The sequence below is a fragment of the Alligator sinensis genome, unplaced genomic scaffold (assembly GCF_000455745.1).
Source record: "Alligator sinensis unplaced genomic scaffold, ASM45574v1 scaffold50_1, whole genome shotgun sequence".
In the NCBI taxonomy this organism is placed as follows: Eukaryota; Metazoa; Chordata; order Crocodylia; family Alligatoridae; genus Alligator; species Alligator sinensis.
Genome location: NW_005842059.1, coordinates 1,510,859 through 1,530,610, shown reverse-complemented (window position 1 = coordinate 1,530,610; position 19,752 = coordinate 1,510,859). Strand labels below are relative to the sequence as shown.

Below are 19,752 nucleotides of genomic sequence, written 5' to 3'. Positions count from 1 at the left end.
AATTGGCTTCTTTTTTCTTTTTCTTTTTTTGCATGTGATTATTGAGAAGGTGCTGGAGATTCACCAAGACTTTCAGAAGTGGCCGGTGGTTTTGGTTGCTGCAGTGTCCTGGGCGGTCAGCCTAAGATGCTGAAACTTGACCCCTTTCAAGAAACAACATAACTGGCACTATTGGAAAATCAGACCCTGCTAATGGGTGCTCAGGTGAGCACCCCAGAACTGAGCACCCCAAATCATAAGACACACCTTTGGGGATCCTGGCTGCAGTGAGCGGGTCACTCCCGCTCAAGGCTCCAAGGCAGCTTTCCAGTGTCACCCTGCTTACAGTGAGATATTGTTATTAGAGAGGATCCCACAGTCCAGGTGTCTGGTGTGGAGGTGTCGGTGTTAGCCCCTGCAGACAGCGTCTCCAGGGTTGTGGGCTAGCGGCCAGACCCAGCACCTGGTAGTGTCACCAGAACCATTTCCTTTCGCTTCTGTGTGAGCTGGATCAGTAGCTAGGTCATTATGCTCATACTTCAAAAATATCCAAATTGGGGAACAGGCTGAACAGATGTTATTACAGCTTTCAGGGTGTGCATATAGGATCACACCCAGTGAGTTGTCTGAAGTTCATGGGGTAATTGTGCCTTGCATTTCTGGACGTGTTCTTTACCTTCTTGTGGGATGAGAGGGAAGCTGAGGATATTATCCAGCAGTATATTTGGTATTTGGTGTTGGCCTGAGACACAAAACAATGCAAAACTCCAGAACTCTTGGTTCAGAGATGATACCTTTTATTAGACCAACTAAGACATTGCAAAAAAAGTTATCTTTTTTCCTGCAAGCTTTCTCAGGCTCGGGGAAAATGAAAGATGGTAAAAAAGTCCCCATAGGTAGAAAATAAACTTCATTTTTGCACAGAGGAAGCTGAAGGCGGAAGTGAGACTATTCAGCGGCACTTACTAGCAGACTTCTCCCATTAAAACAGTGGTTCTCAACCTTTCTAGACTCAGAGAACCTCTCATTAGACTGGTCACCACTCAGAAAATGCCAGCACTTATTTTTCATTTGTTTTCCTGACTACAGGAAAAATACTTGGGCAATTCTGCTGTTGCAAAGAGCTCAGAAAGACCCCAAGAAGGCAGAATGATTTCAATCCTATGAAATCCTATTTGAAATCCTTAGATTTGTCTTGCATACCTACCAGTGCTGACAGTGTGTCACACCTTGCCACACCCTTGAGAGGATCTCACGGCACTGCAGCACCCAAGTTGAGAATCACTGAATTAAGGATTTTTAAGGCTGCCAGTCTTCCACAGAGGTCCCAGATCACATTTCTTTATGCAACATCTGTCCAGATGTTACCATTCTGAAACACTAGGCCAGTAGTTGTCAACCTCATTAGACTCAAGGCACCCCTTGGAAAATGCCAGCTCTTAGGTTTCCTCACTTTTGACTACAGAAAAATACTGGGGCAATTCTTCTCTTGCAAAGCGCACTGGAAGGCCGCAGCAGGGCACAATGGTTTTGACACTGGATTCCTATTCCCAGCATCCTGGCTGAGAATCACTGCACTAGACACTGCTTTCCTTTCTGCTCCAATACTTCCATCAGCGTGGGGAAAGTGTCTGCTGAAGTATGAGGCTGAGCTCGTTGCAGTATTTAAGTTGTCCAGTGATGCTTTGTGCCTACACAGTTACCCAAATAACACATTTTCTCGCATTCAGCCTAGAAATTGGGGTATGCATTATAAGTGAGGAAATACAGCGATAGCAGTTTCTGCCTCTGCTGGGGAATACTGCTCTTTGCTCCCCCACAGGGACTTCTGCTTCAGAAGCTGCTGCTCAGTTACTTACTGCTACTTGATGGTATTTTCAAGGAAAGACCTTTTTTAATTCGTTCTGCCTTTCAAAAATAAGGTGTGCACTTATTCAAGGGGCGGCCAGGCGACGGGGGCATGTTGTGTGCTAGAAAATACAGCAGTCACAGCTCTTGGCTGTTTTGCCTGGCTACGGTGTCACCCCGATCATTCATATCCAGGTAGTTCGCAACCTGCATGGTTCACAGCTGAGCTACACCGTTGTTTGGTCTGACTTTTGCTGCAAACAGTTCCACAGTGTTAACGTAGCATAGCACCCCGCAACACCCTTAAAAGGATCTCAAGGAACCCCAGTTGAGAACCACTTGTCTGGGCCAAGCCTACTGCAAGCTGAGGTCTTACCCTCTTGCCCCCACACACGAAGTGAAGCCCACCAGGGACTCTGTGAGTGCTGCCAATTTAATGCAGGAGGCAACCCCCGCATTACAGCAATGAGCTGCAATGTAAAAGCCACAGACCGATGGACACACTGACCCAGAGGGAGCAAATGGGGAACCCCTTCTGTGGCCAAAAGCTGGTGGGGTCCTAGCATTCCTCCCCCCAGAGTCATCCCCCTGGCCTGCCTTGACCAGCTTCAGGTTGGTGCTGTGCAGAGTGGGATGCTGTGGGGAACGGAGATATGGGCGGTGGGGGTCGGACAGCAGCAAAGAACAACTCCAAGGCCGACAATTGTTCCTTGGGAGCAGGGAGAGCCCCACTCTGTGTAAAAGCAGTTGAATATTTTCATAGCCAGAAGCCTCCAGCTCAACTCTTCCACTCAAAGACCTGGGTGATGTACTCATTGTGCATCCTGCAGTTATTCTTCAGGGCAGGGGCACCAGATCTGCAACCAGTGAGACACATCCAGTGGACCCATCGCCCCTCCTCTTTAGCTAAATGGTGAGGGACTGTGAGGCACAAAGCACTCTGGTCTTGAAAACTTGGCCTCCCCATATAGCATCAGTGTCATCAGCCAACAGGAAACCCACGTTCATTCCCTCAAGGACATCAGGGTCATCATTTTGGGCTCTGACCTTATAAACTCAGCAGCCCAAGGGTAACTATTGTGACCAGGCAGCCTCTGTAGTGAACACTGTGTGCATTTGAACTATAGGAACAACGCCTGGAAGAGGAGGAGATCAAAGCACAATCTGCACCCATCTCTCTTCCGTAAAGCCCAGCATCTCTTGATGGCCAACGAAGCCGGCCTCATTCCTTCAGGCATCTCTTGGGTTTTCCAGAAACATCAAGCATCTTCCACAATCACCTGGCCTCCTGGAGAGAAACGGTGACTTTTTCTGGTGTCTGCAGTCACTTAGATCCACCCAGGTCTTGGCCCAACCGGTAGTGTAAGAGCCAGGAGATACGATCTCCCAAGGTAACCATTAGTATTTCTTCACCCTGCTGAAGTGTTTACTAAGAGGCTGCTTACCTAACTCACCCCTTCCCTTCCTGTTTGCTTCTTCATCTCCTACTAATAACCTAGTAAACATCCCCATAACTACATCAGCCCACACAACCCATCAATTAGGAAGCCGTCCCCAATCTGCCACTCCACGTACACGTTCGAGTGGGCACTAGGGTGATCCATGACAAGGTCATACCAGCTCCAGGTAGTTTCAGGCTCTTCCAGGGCTAACCCTGAGCTGGTGTGATTCAGCAATCACTCCCAGTCAAGGTGTCTGATGAAGATCTACCTCTCTCAGTGCACGAGCCCTAATGGACCAGCATCAATTAACAAAAGCCTTCGAGTAACACCGGCTGGCTCTTGCCAGAGCCCCAGAAAGGTACAGTTCCCCACGTCTTCCTTCCCTAGCCAGGCAAAACCACAGTTAACCAGCAAATGACTATGCGCCAAAATGTCCAATACACCTAGAGCTCTCTAGGGATGTTCCCTCAGTCCCTGACCTGACCAGTCTCGGGGACTGGTGGAGCAGAGACACCAGCACGTGTCAGGCGATAGTAAGTGGGCTGCATCCAGGGTCTGACACTTCAACAGGAACCATGCAATCTATGCAGCACCCCTAGGCTGTTTTGTCCCATTACAGAGCAGCTCTCAACCTGTCACACCAGATACATATTGGAGCAGGCCCACTAATATGTGGCTCTGATCTATGCCAAGGTCAAACCAGCTCAGGTAGCCCCAAACACCTCCTTAGCTCCCCCTGCCCAGCCGGTGCTCAGCAGGTATGGTTCAGTAATTGCTCTGAGCTGGGGATAATTAAATGATATTAAAAAGTAGGACACAACACAGGCAGAGCACATTTTCTTAACAAGATCCAGAACATCAGCCACCTCCCTGAAAAGGTCATTCTGGAAATGATGGGCCTCATACTATGAAAGCACAGCCACCTGCCTTGAAATACCTACAAAAGCATGGCACACACTCAGATTTACAACCACAGCACATCACACAAGGCATCCACTCCATCCTGACCCACAACAACTTTGCTTTCAACAAACATTGCTTCCTCCAAACCATGGGCATAAGCAGGGGTAGATCCAGGGGGCTGTCCTGGTGCACTTCCACCCTCCTTTCATTTCTGGTCCTCCCAAACTTTAAAACCAACTGCCTGGCCGTGGCAGCAGCATTTCTAGTCAGGAAACAGTGAGGGAGCCACTTGACTGCACAGGTCATTATAATCTACCTGATTCCTACTAAACTCTTCGTTCCATAGGTGTTAATGACCCTCTTTTCTTTTTAATGATCTTGATTTCAAGCTATCCATCGTTCTGCAATTCTGCTGGCTGCTCCTGGGAACAACGCTCCTATTTCATGGCGCTGCAGATTGTTTTCAGCTCATTCCAATGAAGTTATATTCATTTTTGTTTCTATCTTAAACTGACTAATACACCCCCAGGCTGCTGGCCTATTAATAAAGCTTCTAGTTTATCTTTAATTGGAGAAGACTATGTGCTTTGTTATATGGGATGATGCACCTCACCATCCACACACACACACACACCCACCCCCCTTTCAAAATTCGAGATCCACCCAAGGGCACAAAGATGGCCTCCTGATATACCAACCTCATCATGAGCTGCTTGGAAGAGCCTGTAGGTTGGCAGGCTGGGCTAGGTTACTATGCTAGGTGGGCTGAAGCCCCAGGTTCAAAGCTATTAGCGACTACAAGCCATGTTAGGAATAGTACCCTATAAATAGGTGATCATACATCTCAGTTTAGCTGGGACAGCCCTAGTTTTCCAAGGCTGGTCCCAGCCAGCTGGTATGAATTAAATTGAGCACCCTGGAAACACAGGGGCACAGTCAGGCAGAATGGCACGATGCACCAGGTGAGTGGGTGGCAGTGTCCCAGATGTCCAGGATTTCCTTATGGTCAGCCTACCTATAAACCACCATGGACCACCACACTTACATCCATAAACCCAGCAACCACCTGAGACATGCCAAGAAAGGCCCTCAGATACTACTGCATTGGCTCTAAGTAGGTCATTCGTGACACCCATCACACCAACCTCCATCAAGCCCTTACCCAGCCAGTGTACTCTAGCAGAGACAGAGATCACATCGTTGAATGAGCTGCATACGTACCCTGCAATACAAAAAGAAACCCCCCACTCCCCTGGTTGTTACACACTGGACCCTATAAGAAGGATCATCAGAGAGAACCAAAATGGAGGGAAATATTCCCAATTCCCTCACTCCCGGCCTTCAAGCAACCCCCAAATGTGGCCCAACTCTTCATCAGACATAAGCTGCCCTCTGATCAACAGACTCCAAATGGGACACAACCGTGCCTTAATAGCAACAGCAAAACCTGTCAACACATCTCCTGTGCCACCACCGGACAGATGCATCACAGCATACCTCATCCGGTGCACCAGCAAGCCTCACGCTAACTAGGTGGGTGAAACCAGGTGGGAACTATGCACCAGGTTAAACTTTCACAGGAAAATACAAAAGACAGAGACAGGGACAGCAGCAAGAGCCCACTTTTCACAGAGCGACCCCTCCGTTGGACCTCACGGTGCTCAAAGGGAATTGGAAAAACACCTCCAGAAGATGGGCCCGAGCAGAAATTCAGAGCCCCGCTGGGCGGTAAAAAATCTGGACTCAATGACAGTGGTTTGACGGCTCATTACAACCTAACAAGTACTGCTACTAATTTCGCTACACTTCATAGGTAATTAATGCCCGCTCTGAATGGTCTCACTCCTCCGCTAACGAAATAACCTGTTCTGCCACGCTTCTGGTAACTGCTCCTGACAACACCTCTTCTCTCCGGGTTCACAGCCATCCCTCCCATCAGGCTGGATTGACATGCAGTCTGTCTCTGCTGCTCAGCTCTGGCTGTCTGCCTTTTCATTAGGCCTGTGGAAGGCCCCTGGATACCCAAAAACTCCCAACGGCTCTCCTAACTATACAGCTGTCCACTCTCACCTCCCATTAAAAGTAATACATTTATGCTGCTGCTATTTGCATGACAGGACCACCTAGAGACCCCCACCCATGACCCAGGCCCTGGGGTGCCAGGAGCTGTACAGGACAGACACAGCCTTGATGAGCCTGCATAGACCAGGGTGTGGGAGAGCAGTGGGAGCTCGGTGAGCCAGGCTGTGTGATGCTCAGACCTCCGGCAGCTGTATCTATTACCATGCAGGCTTGGACAGGTCTGCTCAGGCTCTAGAGACACCTGCTTCTGGCACCAGCAGGCTCCAGTTAACCCCTGGGCCTGGTCTGGATGGGCAGTGCCCGGCTCAGAGCACACCTGCACAGCACAGAGTGTCTCTCCTGAGCATGTACCTACACCACCCTTCAACTAGCTGGCACGGGTGCTGCTCCTCGCACAGAGCCTGCAACTTTCCTCCATCCTGGAGTTGGTATGCACTTGCAGCCCTACCTGAGCAGGGGGTAACATAGGGATGGGCAATTATCTTGGGCAGAGGGCCACTTACTGAGCTTTGGCAAGCTATTGAAGGCCACATGACAGGTAGCCCAGGGCAGATAAATATTAATTTTCTAGGGGCCCCACGGGCCGGATATAATGCCTGGCGGGCCGCATTTTGCCCACCCCTGGGGTAACAGCATCCGTGCTGCCAGCAAAACTCATGCCAGCTCAGGTGTGTGAATACAAGGGCAAAGCCTTTGCTTCCCATCATAACTGTAGCCAGAGGCAGCACTGCCATTTCAGTGCCCCAAGCGCCGCCAAGCATGGTCAGCAGCCTCATCTCTCCTGGAGAGGCCTGTGAAGGCTTCCCAGGCTGGGCTGGAACTGGAGACATCTCCAGTAACCCTGGCAGGCCCCAAGCCGTCTCAGACAGACCCAGCACCAGAAGGCAGATCACCTTAGCATCACACAAGCAGAGAGAAAACTCCTCCCACAGCCCTGCCCCCAATACCCACACTCGGGATGGAGAACCTGGAGCTGGCATTGACTCTCAGTCTGCCATGGGGCAGTGAGAGCAAACGCCTGCGTGCCAGGGATCTGAGCGGAGACTGTCCCTCTGTTTTGCAAATCTTAGCAAGGGCAGTTCAGGCCCTGCTGCTGCAAGGAGCCAGCCTTGATGGGCATGTTTTGGCTGCCAGTCAACTAGCCCCACCTTAGCACAGAGGTGTGGGTATTTACATAAGGGTGGGAACACTGGGCTTTGCATATCACTGCAGTGAGCACCAGCTCTACCGCCTGTATATAAGCAAGGTGGTGTTCCTCCAACGCATTCACAGCGGGGTGGGACTGGGCAGGCGGGCTCAGCTACTCCAGCCCAATGCCTAGCAGTGAATGTTAAATGGGATAATTGAATCTACCACCCCCAGCTTTTCAATCCCAAGCTCTCTCGATTTCAACCCTCAGGTGTTTGCTCCGCAAGACCCTTCTTCTTTATAAGCAGTCAACTCCTAGCTCATCTCTGAGATACAGCATTGCCAACACAGCGGGTCAGAAATCAGGTACCCAAAACTATGAGATCTGACTTCAAACAGGATGCCCATAATACATGCATGTACCTCTTGACCTGCCTCCTGCCTCTAAGTCGCAGGGTCCAGGTTTTCAAGCATCTCATGAAGACTGGAAACTTGCTTTCTTTCTAAATGAAATCTGAGTATCTCAAGGAGTCACTAGACTCCAGGACCTGGGGCTTTCAGAACATGGCAGCAAGTGTAAGGCCTAGTGATCATGTTCCCCCCACCCCGATAGTCCCAGCCGTGATCTCACCCAGACAGCTTTGCATTCAGCCCAGTCACTTGGTGCTGAGTTAGAGCAAATCAAAGGATTAATCCTGTATTTCTCATAGGTAAACAGCAATGCCCTGCAGCAGGGCTGTCCAACTGGCAGCTCACAAGGGCTTATACTGCCTCCCCCAGGCAGTCACCTGGCTCCAGCTGCAGCAACAGCTGGATGGAGGCTCCAGGCCCACTCTCCCTCCAGCTTCCCCTCCTCCAGCCCAGGGCGTGGGATGAGGCAGCATAGCACAGTACTGGGGAAGCCCACAGCCTGGGGCGCCCGCCCGAGAGGCACTATACAGCTGGGGAGATGAAGCGAGGTGGGCTGCCTGGCCACAAGGTACAAATAGGGGTGGGATATGCATTCCTGGGGGCCCATGTCCCCCACCAGTGCAGCCCCCGGAAGTGTGTGGCTCCCAGCTACTTAGAAGTGGGACAGCCCTTCCCTGCAGCAAGCTGCTGCCAAATGGGCATTGGGATCAATAGAGATTCAGATCCCCCCCGATTCAGCAACAGACAACAGATCAGCAGCTGATTGACCAAATCCAGGCATAGGAAAAGCAAGCCCCAAGTCATGGAAGCCACTGCTTCACACCTGATTATGCTGTGGCCCATTTGCAATAACATCTGAGCCCTGCTTTTCTGTATCCTCCCTCTCTGCGCACCCCTCAGCGCTGCAGCCTGGGGAGCCATGTGGACATAGTGGTGAAACAGCCAAGAACTGGAACCAAACCATACAGCTGAGTGCCCGCGGTGCTGTGGAAGCCGGCGTGGGTTGCCCCTCTGCCCACCAGCACCCTTTAGTTTAATTAGGTGTGGCACTCGCCCGGCAGGGGCTGGGGATGCAGCAGATCAGGCTTGCTGAGTGGCAAATCAAAGTTGTTTTTCCTGTTGTTCCTCCTTCTGCCCCCAAGCAAATGTTACACCACTGTGTTCCTGCCGAGGCTCTAACTCACCCCTCCCATTGACACCACTTCTGAATTTGGCCCCTGGAAGCAGCTCGCTTAGCCTGCTGGCTTTGTTACCCGGTAGGTTTAAGCAGTTTCTGGAGCTCTTTAACCCCTGGATTGGCCGCAAAGCAACACCTTTAAGTGGCTTAAAGTGCTTGTTATTCGACTTAAAGTTACGCCACTGCAGGGCAGGATTATCACTAGTCCACTTTATTTTGCTCCTATTCCATTAAAGTGTGGCCACTCCCAACAGTTATTCCACCCAAGGTGAAGTCCTCCTGCATCCCAGGATGCAATGTCCTCTCTGGAGTCAGGGAGAGCAGGGTCACCGGGACACAGTGAGGCTGGGCATGGTGCCCTGGGGATGTCAGGCAGAGGGAGTGCCACAGCCCTGGAGAGCCCGGCGGCTACCGTGCCTCCTGTTGCCACCCAGACCAGGCTGCTGCCTCCATGAGCGGCAGCAGGAGATGGGTAATCACCAGGGAAAAAAAGGATTGGGCCTCTCAGAGCTCAGGTGGGGCTTTTGTTAAGATGCTTAGAGAATTTGTAAAAGCAAAACAGACTTATCAGAGAAGACCATAACCTAAGGTAAAGAAGAAACAGGCCAGTGTTGAGCAGTAGTCCACAGTGGGGAAGGAAAAGAAATAAGAAACCCTCTCTTTTACTTTCCCAAGGATAGAAATCCCAACTAGTTGACAACTTCCAAGCTCGCAAGAGATCTGGTTCTGTCCCGTTCCAAAAGTTTCAGTGAAACAAAGACATTTAAATAAAACCAGTCAGGGGCCATACATTAAAATTATTAGCACCAGGCATCTATAAATAAGGGGTATCATACAGCTGGAGGGAAATTTGGAGAACTCAGTAACTTCAAGAAGACCTGCTGCCAATCTGCGTGCCACCCTCCTGCCGCCTCTCGAGTCTCCCCAGCCGGTACAGGTGAGACTACACTGTGCTGTCATGGGTGGCTGGATAGACTTTGCCATCAATGTTTGTCTTCGTGGTTTTGAAGAGCAAGCACATAAAAGGTCAGGCTGTAGGCCTGTTTCTGCCTCTTTTATCAGTAGCCAATGCACAAGGTTACCTGTTATCTAGCAAGTTTGTTCCTAGCATCCTGGGTCCTGCTTGTCTGTTCCTGGTTTTGTGGTCCCCAGGGCTGCCTGGTGGCTTGCTGGCTCCAGCTTTGCTCCTAGTTGGTTGGTCCAGCCTGGACTCCTGGTGCTCTCGATCTGCCTTACCAGCTCCTTGACTACCCCCTGCTCCCCTCCCCACAATGTGCATCAGCCCAGACCCCTGCTCCCTAACAGCTGCCTCCTGGCTTGTAGATCAGCTTGGCAGTCACCCACGTCCTAGTCCCATACATCTATAGCTGCCTTCTCCGGACCTTGAGGTGGGTGACTCTGGTGTGGATCTCAGCGTCCTATTCTTGAACCCCCTCCTGGCTTATGGCTCTGCCCAGGGTGACCTCTGACGTCCCAGGCGCACCATGACACGTCATCAGCGGGTGTCAAGTGGCAATATCTCTGCATTGTGGTTGGGGAGGTGCTGACTCACCCGGCTGAGGATCCAGCTCAGAGAATTTCCTGCCTCTCACGTGGGAGTAATTGGACTCTGATACGTGCATAAAACTGGTAGGCTTGTTCGCTTCACATTGCATTCTCCACGTGGGACACAGGATGGCAGCAGCCAGCCAAGGAGCTGACAGCCTGGAAGGCCTAACAATAGTTCATTTGCGTCGTGCATTGTTTTCCTCGGGAACCAGCGCTAGTCTGGCTCTCCGTTCTGGTTTTAACCAAGCGTGAGATGCCTCGCAGGCATCACTTTCCACGACCTTGGTGGTTCCCAGGATCGAGACATTTATTTTGCTTTTCATACATTTCTTCCCGTTGATCACGTCATTCCTTTTATTTTCGTCCTTCTCTCTCTTATTTCCGGGCCTTCCCTGCCCTCCAAGCACGCTTGGGAGCTGGGGGCTTTCAGCTCTTGGTTGCAGAAGACTGAGGAAATGCTTCCCCAGCTCACGAGGAAGGGAAGGAGCAGAGGGCTGTACCCTCCCAGGAAGCCCAGGCTTCTTGCAGAGGCACGGGACAAAGGCAGCTATTGTCTGGTCTCTTTGGAACAAAGCATCACATAACGGCCAAGTCCTTTCTGAAGGTTTCCGGGTACAGGGATTGCATGCAAGCTTCCTCTTGCAGAGAGAGCTGGGTTTCGGGGCTGCCTGCATTTGGGAGAGTTTGCTGTCTGTTTTGCCCAGGTCATGGGATGGGCTGGCCGAGTTTTCTGCAGCCGCTGGGTGACTCCAAGCCCAGCTGCTCCGGTTCAAAGCCTTAGTAAGCTGTCTCGCCTCTGTAAGGCGAAGTCACGTGGGGCTGGCAGGGGTTGTGCCTAGCATTGCACATGGGGGAGTTGTTCAAGCTATTCTCAGAAACTGAAAGCAAGAAAAATGTCGTGCCGGCCATGCCCTGCCTTGCAAAGCTGCCATCTCCGCCTGCCACGGCTCCCTTTGGGCCTGTGACAACACAGGTCTCTTCCAGCAAGCGACTCCCAAAATAGCATTGCAAGGTTGAGTGTTCAGTGTCTCTTAATGATCTCTAAAGCAAATGCTTTTAGCTGCTGGGCACAGAGCGGCTTTCTGCCTGCCAGCTCAGACACTGATCCCCGCACCGAGCAGCCAGGCCCTCACCTTCCTGGCGGCACGCCATCCCCTGATGCAAGGTCTGTCGCTGCTGCCGAGTTAAGGGTCCTCTTGCTGATGCCCAGCCAGCTCAGTCTTCCCACAGGAGCACAAAGCAGGAAGAGCTTCCTTTTGTTCCCCGCCAGCCCCTCACAAACACGGGGAGGTCTGCTGACGGGGAGGTCTCCTCATCCTTTGCCGACCATATAACCTCACTTTAAAGCTGCTCTGTATCTCCTTCAGCGGGGACCGAGGGGGTGACCCAGGCAGCTCCCCCACTTGCTGGCTGCAGAGAACAGGAGTGGGCGCAGGGCTGGAGCTAACAGAGCCGGTCTGCAGTCTCCGGTCCTGACCGCAGGCACAGGCAGCCCCCACGGCGTCCCCGTTGTCACCTGCAGTGGCTTTGAAATGGCAATGTCACTGCTGCCTACCCTGTGCTGGAAGTATGAGTGGGACAAAGGATTCCCAAAGCCCCAGGTCCCGGGTGCTGGCGTCTCTGGGCAGTGGAAGCTGCTATACCAAGAGTCCCGGCTTGGAAATGGGACGTCTTCTGGGGCAGCAGACATCACCTGCCCTACAGCATTGTGCTCAGCTGCTCCGTACATCCCAGAGAGGGTCAGTGCCTCCCACTGATGCCTGAGCCGGACGGCAAATGGCAGAGCCCCATGGAGGTCCAGGCTCCTGCCTCAGCTTGGCAAACCCCTCCAGGTGCCCCGCCATGGGGGGAAGGTGCTGGGCTACTGACCCCGCTGTGACTGGAGCAGCAGAGGGGGTCACTAGCATGGTTTAAAATCCTAGTGTGGCCCGGGCTGCTGCTCTGCTTCCTCCCAATGCCCCTGCCCTGGTTAGACCTGGTGCCAGCCCTGCAGCCTCAGACTAATGCCTCGTACGCAGCCTGGGAGGAGGCGCTTCGGTTCCCCCCAGCCCTGGGACAGCATGAGCCACGCTGGATTGAGCTCTGAGCCGCTCGGCCTCAGCACCTCCCTCTTCAGCGCCCAGCCAGGGTGGGCTGGAAAGACCCTTCTTTCTCCAGCCTCGAGGCTGCAGGTGCTGGGGCCCATTGCAAGCTGAGCTACCCACCAGGGCCCGTTGGGAGGCTGTGGATGCTGCCCCCAGGCCTGGGGCTGCTTGTGTCCAGGTCTCCAGCAGGGCGAGCAGGCACTGTTGGCAAGGAAGTGGCTCTGCAAGGCCTTCTGCCCTGCCTCCCTGCCTGCTGTGCCTCCCCAGGGCCGGCACTGAAAGGCAGCGCCTCAGCCCTTGTGTTTGTGTAGGACCTACACTATCTTAGAAGGGCAGGTGTGTCCCCAGGAGCCCCAGGGCCTTAGAGGTTCTGAGTAGAGGAGCCAGGTACGTGCAGCAGGTGGGAAACATCTGGCCACACCACTGGCAAGCAGCAAGACAGCCCTGCTTCCACGAGCTGGGGAGTTAGAGGAAGGATGAACTGGTTCCCAGTCATGGTAGCAGGCAGGACCCTGCCGTGGGGACCCAGGCAGCCCTAGAAGCATGGGGCAGTGGAAGCTGAACGGGCCCCAGCAACCCCAGATGGTGGGGTTTGCAAAGCACTTGGACACAGAGGACTGTGAATCAGTCCCCTCTGCATGTCTTGGCTGGCAGCCTCTCAGGCCTGAGACCTGTGTTTTCACATGTCCCCTGGGCATTGCTCCTTGAAGGCCATCTAGTCTCTTTGATCCTCAGGTAGCAAATCCAAGGGCTTGGCTTGTCCCACGGCATGGCACGCAGAACCCCTCCCTTCCAAGAGCCCTGGCCCCAGGGCGAAGGCAGTGCCGTGGATCTGAATCCAGCCAGCTGATGGCAGCAGCACCCCTGGGCTGGCTCATTGCAACCCCGGCGTTGCTTTGTTTGGTGAGGCCGGGGGTTTTCTGGGATGCTGCTTGGATTAGTGAAGCATCAGCATCTTGGCAAGGGGGGGAGCATAGATTGGATGGGGAAGGGGGAAGGGGGAAGGGGGATAAAGGTCTTGGCACTAAGAGAGCTGGGGACAAAGCAGAGCGCCAGATGGTTCCAACTTGGACATAATACCGGGCGGAAAGTGTTTGAACCAGGGATGAAAAAGCCAACGTGGAAAAGACACCAAGTGTCAGAGCAGGGGGAGAAAAGCATCGGGGGGGGGGAAACAGCTGAGGGCTGAAACCCCCAAACAAAGCGATGCCTACTCACATCTGCCCAGCGCCCCTCCGGCCCATGCACCGCGCCATTCAGGTCCACGATTCTCAACCAAGGTGCTGTGAGGTCTGCAAACTCCTAATCATGTCACAAGAGAAACCCTGAGATTTCAGATAGGAATCCAGGGTGTCGCAGCCCTGCTGCCCGGCCGTGGGCTGGCTGAGCTCTCTGCAACAGAAGCCTTGTTCTAGTATTTTTCAGTAGTCAAGACACAAGGGGAAGCCCAGAGCTGGTAATTTCTACAGGGGTGGCCTTGGATCTAATGAGGTTGGGCAGCGCTGCTTTAAAGCCACCCGCCCCCGTCAGAAAAGCAGCCAGCGCGCTTTGTCTGCTAAAGGCTCAGCTCAAAGTCCACAGGTAGGCACCCTGAGGTCCCTGCTGTGGCTGGAGAGGCAACGAAGGGGAAAGCCTGCAGGGATCCTGATGGGCAAGGAGGGGCTCCAGATGCCACAGGATCACCCGCGCAGTGCCAGCACACAGCACGTAGGGACTGGCCTTGCCACCTGCATGACAAGCTCTCTCCAGGTGTTGCCTGCTTGCGATTGCACAAGCATAAGCTCAGGTGAGTTGTTAGGGCCAGATCCTGCCCTGATCACTCTGTGCACAGGCTCCTCTGCCCACCAGGCACTCCCTGCAGGCCTGGGCCTCCACAGAGGCTTGGGCTGTGCCCCATGCCCATTTAACCCCAGGTGTGAATTTAAGGTTTCACCTGCAATCGGGCTAGGAGCTGCTAGGAGGGGCCCCCCTGCCGGTCCTGTGAGTGACCTCCTACAGGTCACTGCATCTCAGCTGCAGCATTTTGCGCACACAGACTCTGCCCATGCTCCCACTGCTGTGGAGTAGTTGACTCCTGAGAGGCACCACGCTCCGAGAGAATCAGGGAGTCACCCAAGGTCACACGGGGAGCCGGTGGCAGAGCCAGAAGCATGGACGTCAAACGTCCAGGGCTTGATGCCTTCTAAGTGATCGCTGGTCCCTCCTTGCGATGCGCAGGAAGAGGTTCCAGAAGGGACTGGGCATTTGTCTGGGGATCAGGCAACCTGGCGCTGTTCTTGTGAACGGCAAGCTGGGCAAAAGCCTGTTATACTCAGTGCTTTGGGGAGCAGGCGAGACTGTGCGCAGGGCAGGTGAGCCCATGCCCACCTGCAGCAGGGTTTCTGCTTTCTGGAGCAGCTCACTGTGGAGGCAGGAGTGGATGGAGCTGAGAGCCAAGCCAGCCTGGCTTTGCTTGCGTCCCTGTGCTGGGTGCTTTCCAGACAGGGCAGAGATGTGCTCCCTGTCCCGTGGGGCTCAGGATCGAAGCAGAAGACCCTAGACCTAAGGGTCTAGACCTAGACCTAGACCAGGTCCCTGAGCCAGCCTGGCTGGGTACCTCCTCATGGCACCAAGTATGCCCAGCCTGGGCTTCCTACTGTTTCAAAAGGGCCTGGGCCTGTGCCCCAAGCCCTCCAGGGTGCAAGGGAGATGGATGATTTGCCATAGAGGCATCAGTGACTCAGGAGCTGTAATTTCCAGGAGTCCCCTGGTCCCTTGACCTGCCCTGTGCCCATGGAGGGGCTTCCTTGGGCTGTCAGGTGTGGGAGCATGGTTACACAAGATCCCTGATGCCCATGGTGATGCCAATGAACGAGAAGGGCCTTTGGGCTTGGCACTCTATGAAAGCCAGCGGTTACCCTGGACTGGGAGCAGGGTGGGCTCCCTCCACTCGTACCTCAGTCAGCGAGGGAAGGCACGAGGCTGACACGAGACACGGGTGCTTTGTCAAGAACCCCAGCTCCTGGAGGCCCACAATTGCATCGGTGTCTCGGCCTGGATTCAAAAGGCAAGCTAATAGTCCGGATGGCTGATGAGGAGACGGGGAGCCCGGTGCAGGGCTGCATGCCTGAGTCTGCAGAGAGCCTGAAACAAGGTGGCAGAGAGGGGCGAGCTGTTCCATGTGGCTCAGCGAGGCAGGAACACTGAAGCCCACTGCTCTAGGGACCACCCGCAGCGGGACCTGGGTGTGGGAGGACGGGGGGAGATGGTAGGACCCAGCCCACTGGACAGACTGTGGCTGCTGAGATAAATGCAGAGCCCCACTCCCTGCCCAGCAGAGGGGAGAGGAAAGAAAGCCCCCCACACATACTGCTGCCCCTGTTAGGGGTTACAGGCTCCCTGCCACCCTGGGGCTCTGGGAAGCCTTAAAGGTCATTATGATAACAGGCCAGGGGCTCTTCTCTAGCTGAGCACTTCATTCAGGGATGGAGACGCTACAGGGCAAGGGCTATGGGACTTGACAGTAGCAAAAGACAAGCACTGACCAGAGGACCTGCCCCCACCCCACCTTTGCCCTGCCCTCCAGCCAGCTCCTGCAGCCAGGTAACAGGCAACTGCTGCAGGTGGGGGCCTAAGGGTCTGATGATCTGGGAGTCCCAGCAGTTCTCCTGGGCAGCTTCATCACTAGTTGCTGCTGGGCTCGGAGATCTAGTGCAAAGCCAGCATGGATGGGAGCACTTTGCACAGGGCATGGAGCATCCATGGAGTGTGGGTCCGTGGCAAGCTACCCCAGCCCAAGTACCAGCCCAGGAGCTGGCATCCAGTGGACGACAGGAGAGGATGGAACTGGCTAGCAGGGGTCCCAGGCAGGGGTCCAAGCTCTGGGGCAATGCTAGGAGAGCATTACCAGCTCAGGGACCTGCATATACCGGGCAGCCAAGTATTCCTAAGGAACAGGAGTGGATCCAGGGCAGGGGTACAGTCGAACCCTTTGATTCCTGCTCCACCCAAAGTTTAAAACCAACTGTCTGGCAGCAGCGAGGGACTCAACTGACTTCATAGCTCATTGTAAGCTACCGATTCTTTCTAAACACTTCATCCCATAGGTACTAACAGCCCCCTCCCCTTTTTAGTGATCATGATATTCCTCTACTCAAGCTAGCCTGTGTTCAACCATTCTGCTGCCTGTTAGCTGTTCCTGGTAAGGAAGCTCCTATTTAACAGCCTTGCAGACTGTTTTTAACTCTAGCTGAAAATATTAACTCAGGTATGGACATAACTATCAGTGAAGTGTTGGATGCACTACCAAGGTGCTCAGGAAGGCTGGATTTTATTTTCTGAACGTGAAAAAGAGTTGTACATTTCATTCTAATGACAATAGTGCTAATGAAGCATCTTTTGATTTTATTTTTTTATTTTTTGGCCTGGTTTGTTGTGGGTTTTTTATCCATAACAGCAAATTCAAGCACATTCTAATTACGTTATTTTTTTCTTTTTTTTTTTTTGCTTGAGTTTTAAATGAAATAATGTAGCCTGCAGTCCCCAGCACATTAAGAAAGCATCTCCTTTCTTTTTAACTGGGGAATAGATACATTGTGTTATATGGGGTGATGCACCACACCACCAGCACCCCACCCCCCTTTTCAAAAGCCTACATCTGCCCATGGGAAGGAGGATACAGCTGTTGGACTCAATGTATAGCGGTCCCTTCCAGCCATACTTCTCTATGAAAAGGGACTGGACAAATTTTTGGAGGAAAGGGGCATCCGTAGCTATTCAGCATGGGAGTAAGGGACACAGCCTCTGAACCAGAACTTCCTTGACCCCAAGTGGGAATGAGAAATGGCTAGATCTGCTGAAGAGGCCTGGTCCTGTATTCCTGGCTCTCTGCAAAGGGCAGAGAGGGATAGGCTAGAAACTGCATCCATCCCCCGTTAGCTGGGGTGGAATTGCTCACCCCTATGGGGATAGGTGCTGATTTAGTATTATTTGATGTAGCACAGGGCACGGGGAGCAGCTGAGACCAGCTAGGTGGGCATTAATCCCAGGCAAGATGACAGCAAAAGTGCTAGAGGATTCAGCAGTGTAAGAGTGTGGTCGACACAGAGAACTGGCCTTACCAGACAAACCCAGTTTCTTTTTGCAGGGAGATTGACTGGACAGTAGCCACAGAGGCCCGGGGCACTTAGACCTCTGTGAGACGTTTGCCCCTGCAGGACACAACACAGGCTCCTGATTAAAACAGCAGCGCTGTCCTGCATCCCCAAATGCACAGTCAAGGCATGAAGGACTGGCTGTCGGCCGGGCTTGGGAAGATGTCAACGGGGAATCATTGACCGGAGATCGTTACTCAACCGGAGGCAGTCCGGCCTGCCCGTGGGCAATCTGGAAGCAAAGGCACAAGCACTGTGGATGGACTTTAGCCAGATTCAGTAAGGATCAGACATATTCTTGGAGGAAAGGGGCATCAGTCACTATTGAGCACAGAGGCAAGGAGCACAGCCTCTGAATCAGAGCTTCCTCGGCCTTCACTGCCGGAGGCTGCAAAGGAGGGAGGAAAAGAGGTAAAAACTGCTCATGCCCAGTTCACTCTCCCTTTCAGCCTCCGCTCTCTGCCCCGGTGTGACACAGGAGACTGGGCACGATGGGCCTAGGTCTGACCCCATAAAAGGCAACTCTATTCTATGATTTGTATCAGCCTTGCTGGGCTCTACAAAGCCACACCCTCCACAGTGAATCAAGCTATCCCTAGCAAAGCAGGGCACTGGTTTCCAAAGCATGATCCTTCAGAGGAGCCAGGGACCATCTGGGTGCCGGGGACCCCAGCGCAGGGCTAATCCCAGCACCCCGGCCCCAACTACTTGGGGTCTCTAAGTACTGGGAAGAAGTTTCTCGGCAGCTAAAAGGGCCTTCTAGGGCCTGCAGCAGGAAAGCAGCCAGGAGGCCGAGAGAAAATCCCAGAGCATTTGGTTGTAGCCAGAAAGCAGAAGGGCAGAGCACGCCCCGGCCCCCTGCACTGCTCAAAGGAGCCCAGTCCCAACTCGGACTTGGATGCATTTTTTTTAAAGGAAACTTTTCATGTCCTGAGTCAAATCAATTCCAAATCCATGAGTGATTGAAGAACCATATGTGGCCTGCTGCCAGCAAACATCCTCCACCCCACCTGGGGCTTCAGATATTTCCAAATCCTTTGGCAAGTATCCTATGTGCAGGCCCAAGCCCAGAGGCTTGGGGTTCGGATGCCCCCGAGTTTCGCTTGCCCTCAGCTGCATGGCCGCAGGAGCAAGCTAGGGAGGAGTCTCCCATTTCCAAAAAGTCAGCGAATGAAGGACTTGTGCCTCCCAACTCTGGGGAGGGGGGGCACAATTTGTCAGTGGTGGCAGTGGGGTGGCGATCCACGACTGCCCGCAGATGCCAGTGTTGGGGGAAGCGAGGTGTGGTGGCGAGCACCGAGCAGCAATCGGCGACCACCCGCAGACACCGCCGGGGGCAGCCTCGGCATCAGCCCATCTCAGGGGCTGCACATGCACCTGCATGCACCCTCTACACGGTGCCAAGGAGTCAGCATATTGCTGAGTGCTTCCCACTGGAAGCGACAGTTTGTTTGGGGGTTTTTTAAAAGAAATGTTTCGTGTGCCAAGCCGAATCAAATCCAAATGCAAATCCGCGAGTCAGTCCAGAACCATAAGTGGCCCTACAACCGGCAAACATCCTCCACCCCCACCAGGGCCTTCAGATATTTCCAACGTCTTTTGGCGGGCACCCTGCATGCAGTCCCAAGCCCAGAGAAGCAAGCTCAGGAGGAGCCTCCCATTTCCATCAAGTGGGCTTTAAGCCCCAACACCTGGGCGGGTACAAAACCACGCCAAAAGAGCAGTTATCCCCAGGAACGCTTAAACACAAGGGCCTCCTCAGACCCAGATACATGGTGTTTCCCCCGTGGGAGGCTACTTATGCATTCCCTGGGGCAAGGTACTACCCCTGCCAAGAAAGGGGCCAGTCTGAAAACCCCCTTCCCGGTCGTGGGGTTTCCCCGGCCGGGTGCGTGCGTGGCGGGGTCTCCACTTGCTCGGGCTGGGTGGGATTTTCAGCCCGGTGTCCAGGGTCCGCAACCCGCGGAGACCGGGCTGCGGGGGAGCGGGACGGTGCACGGGGGACGGGGAGGGGAGGG

At 53.5% G+C, this 19,752-nt stretch overlaps 1 protein-coding gene across 2 annotated transcripts in view; it reads right to left on the bottom strand.

Annotated features, from left to right (window-relative positions):
* The window catches only part of ABHD12B (abhydrolase domain containing 12B), a 34,480-nt gene extending 20,607 nt beyond the window's left edge, over positions 1-13,873 (bottom strand). Inside the window, exon 1 of one of the 2 annotated variants that reach the window (XM_025203508.1) lies at positions 13,821-13,873. In XM_025203508.1, coding sequence (XP_025059293.1) covers positions 13,821-13,858 — 38 coding nt within the window. In that variant the 5' untranslated portion in view covers positions 13,859-13,873. Of the gene's footprint in view, positions 1-10,052; positions 10,421-13,820 lie in introns of those variants that run through there. The other variant, XM_006023082.3, reaches the window with a different exon arrangement.
* Positions 13,874-19,752: the final 5,879 nt, after the last annotated feature.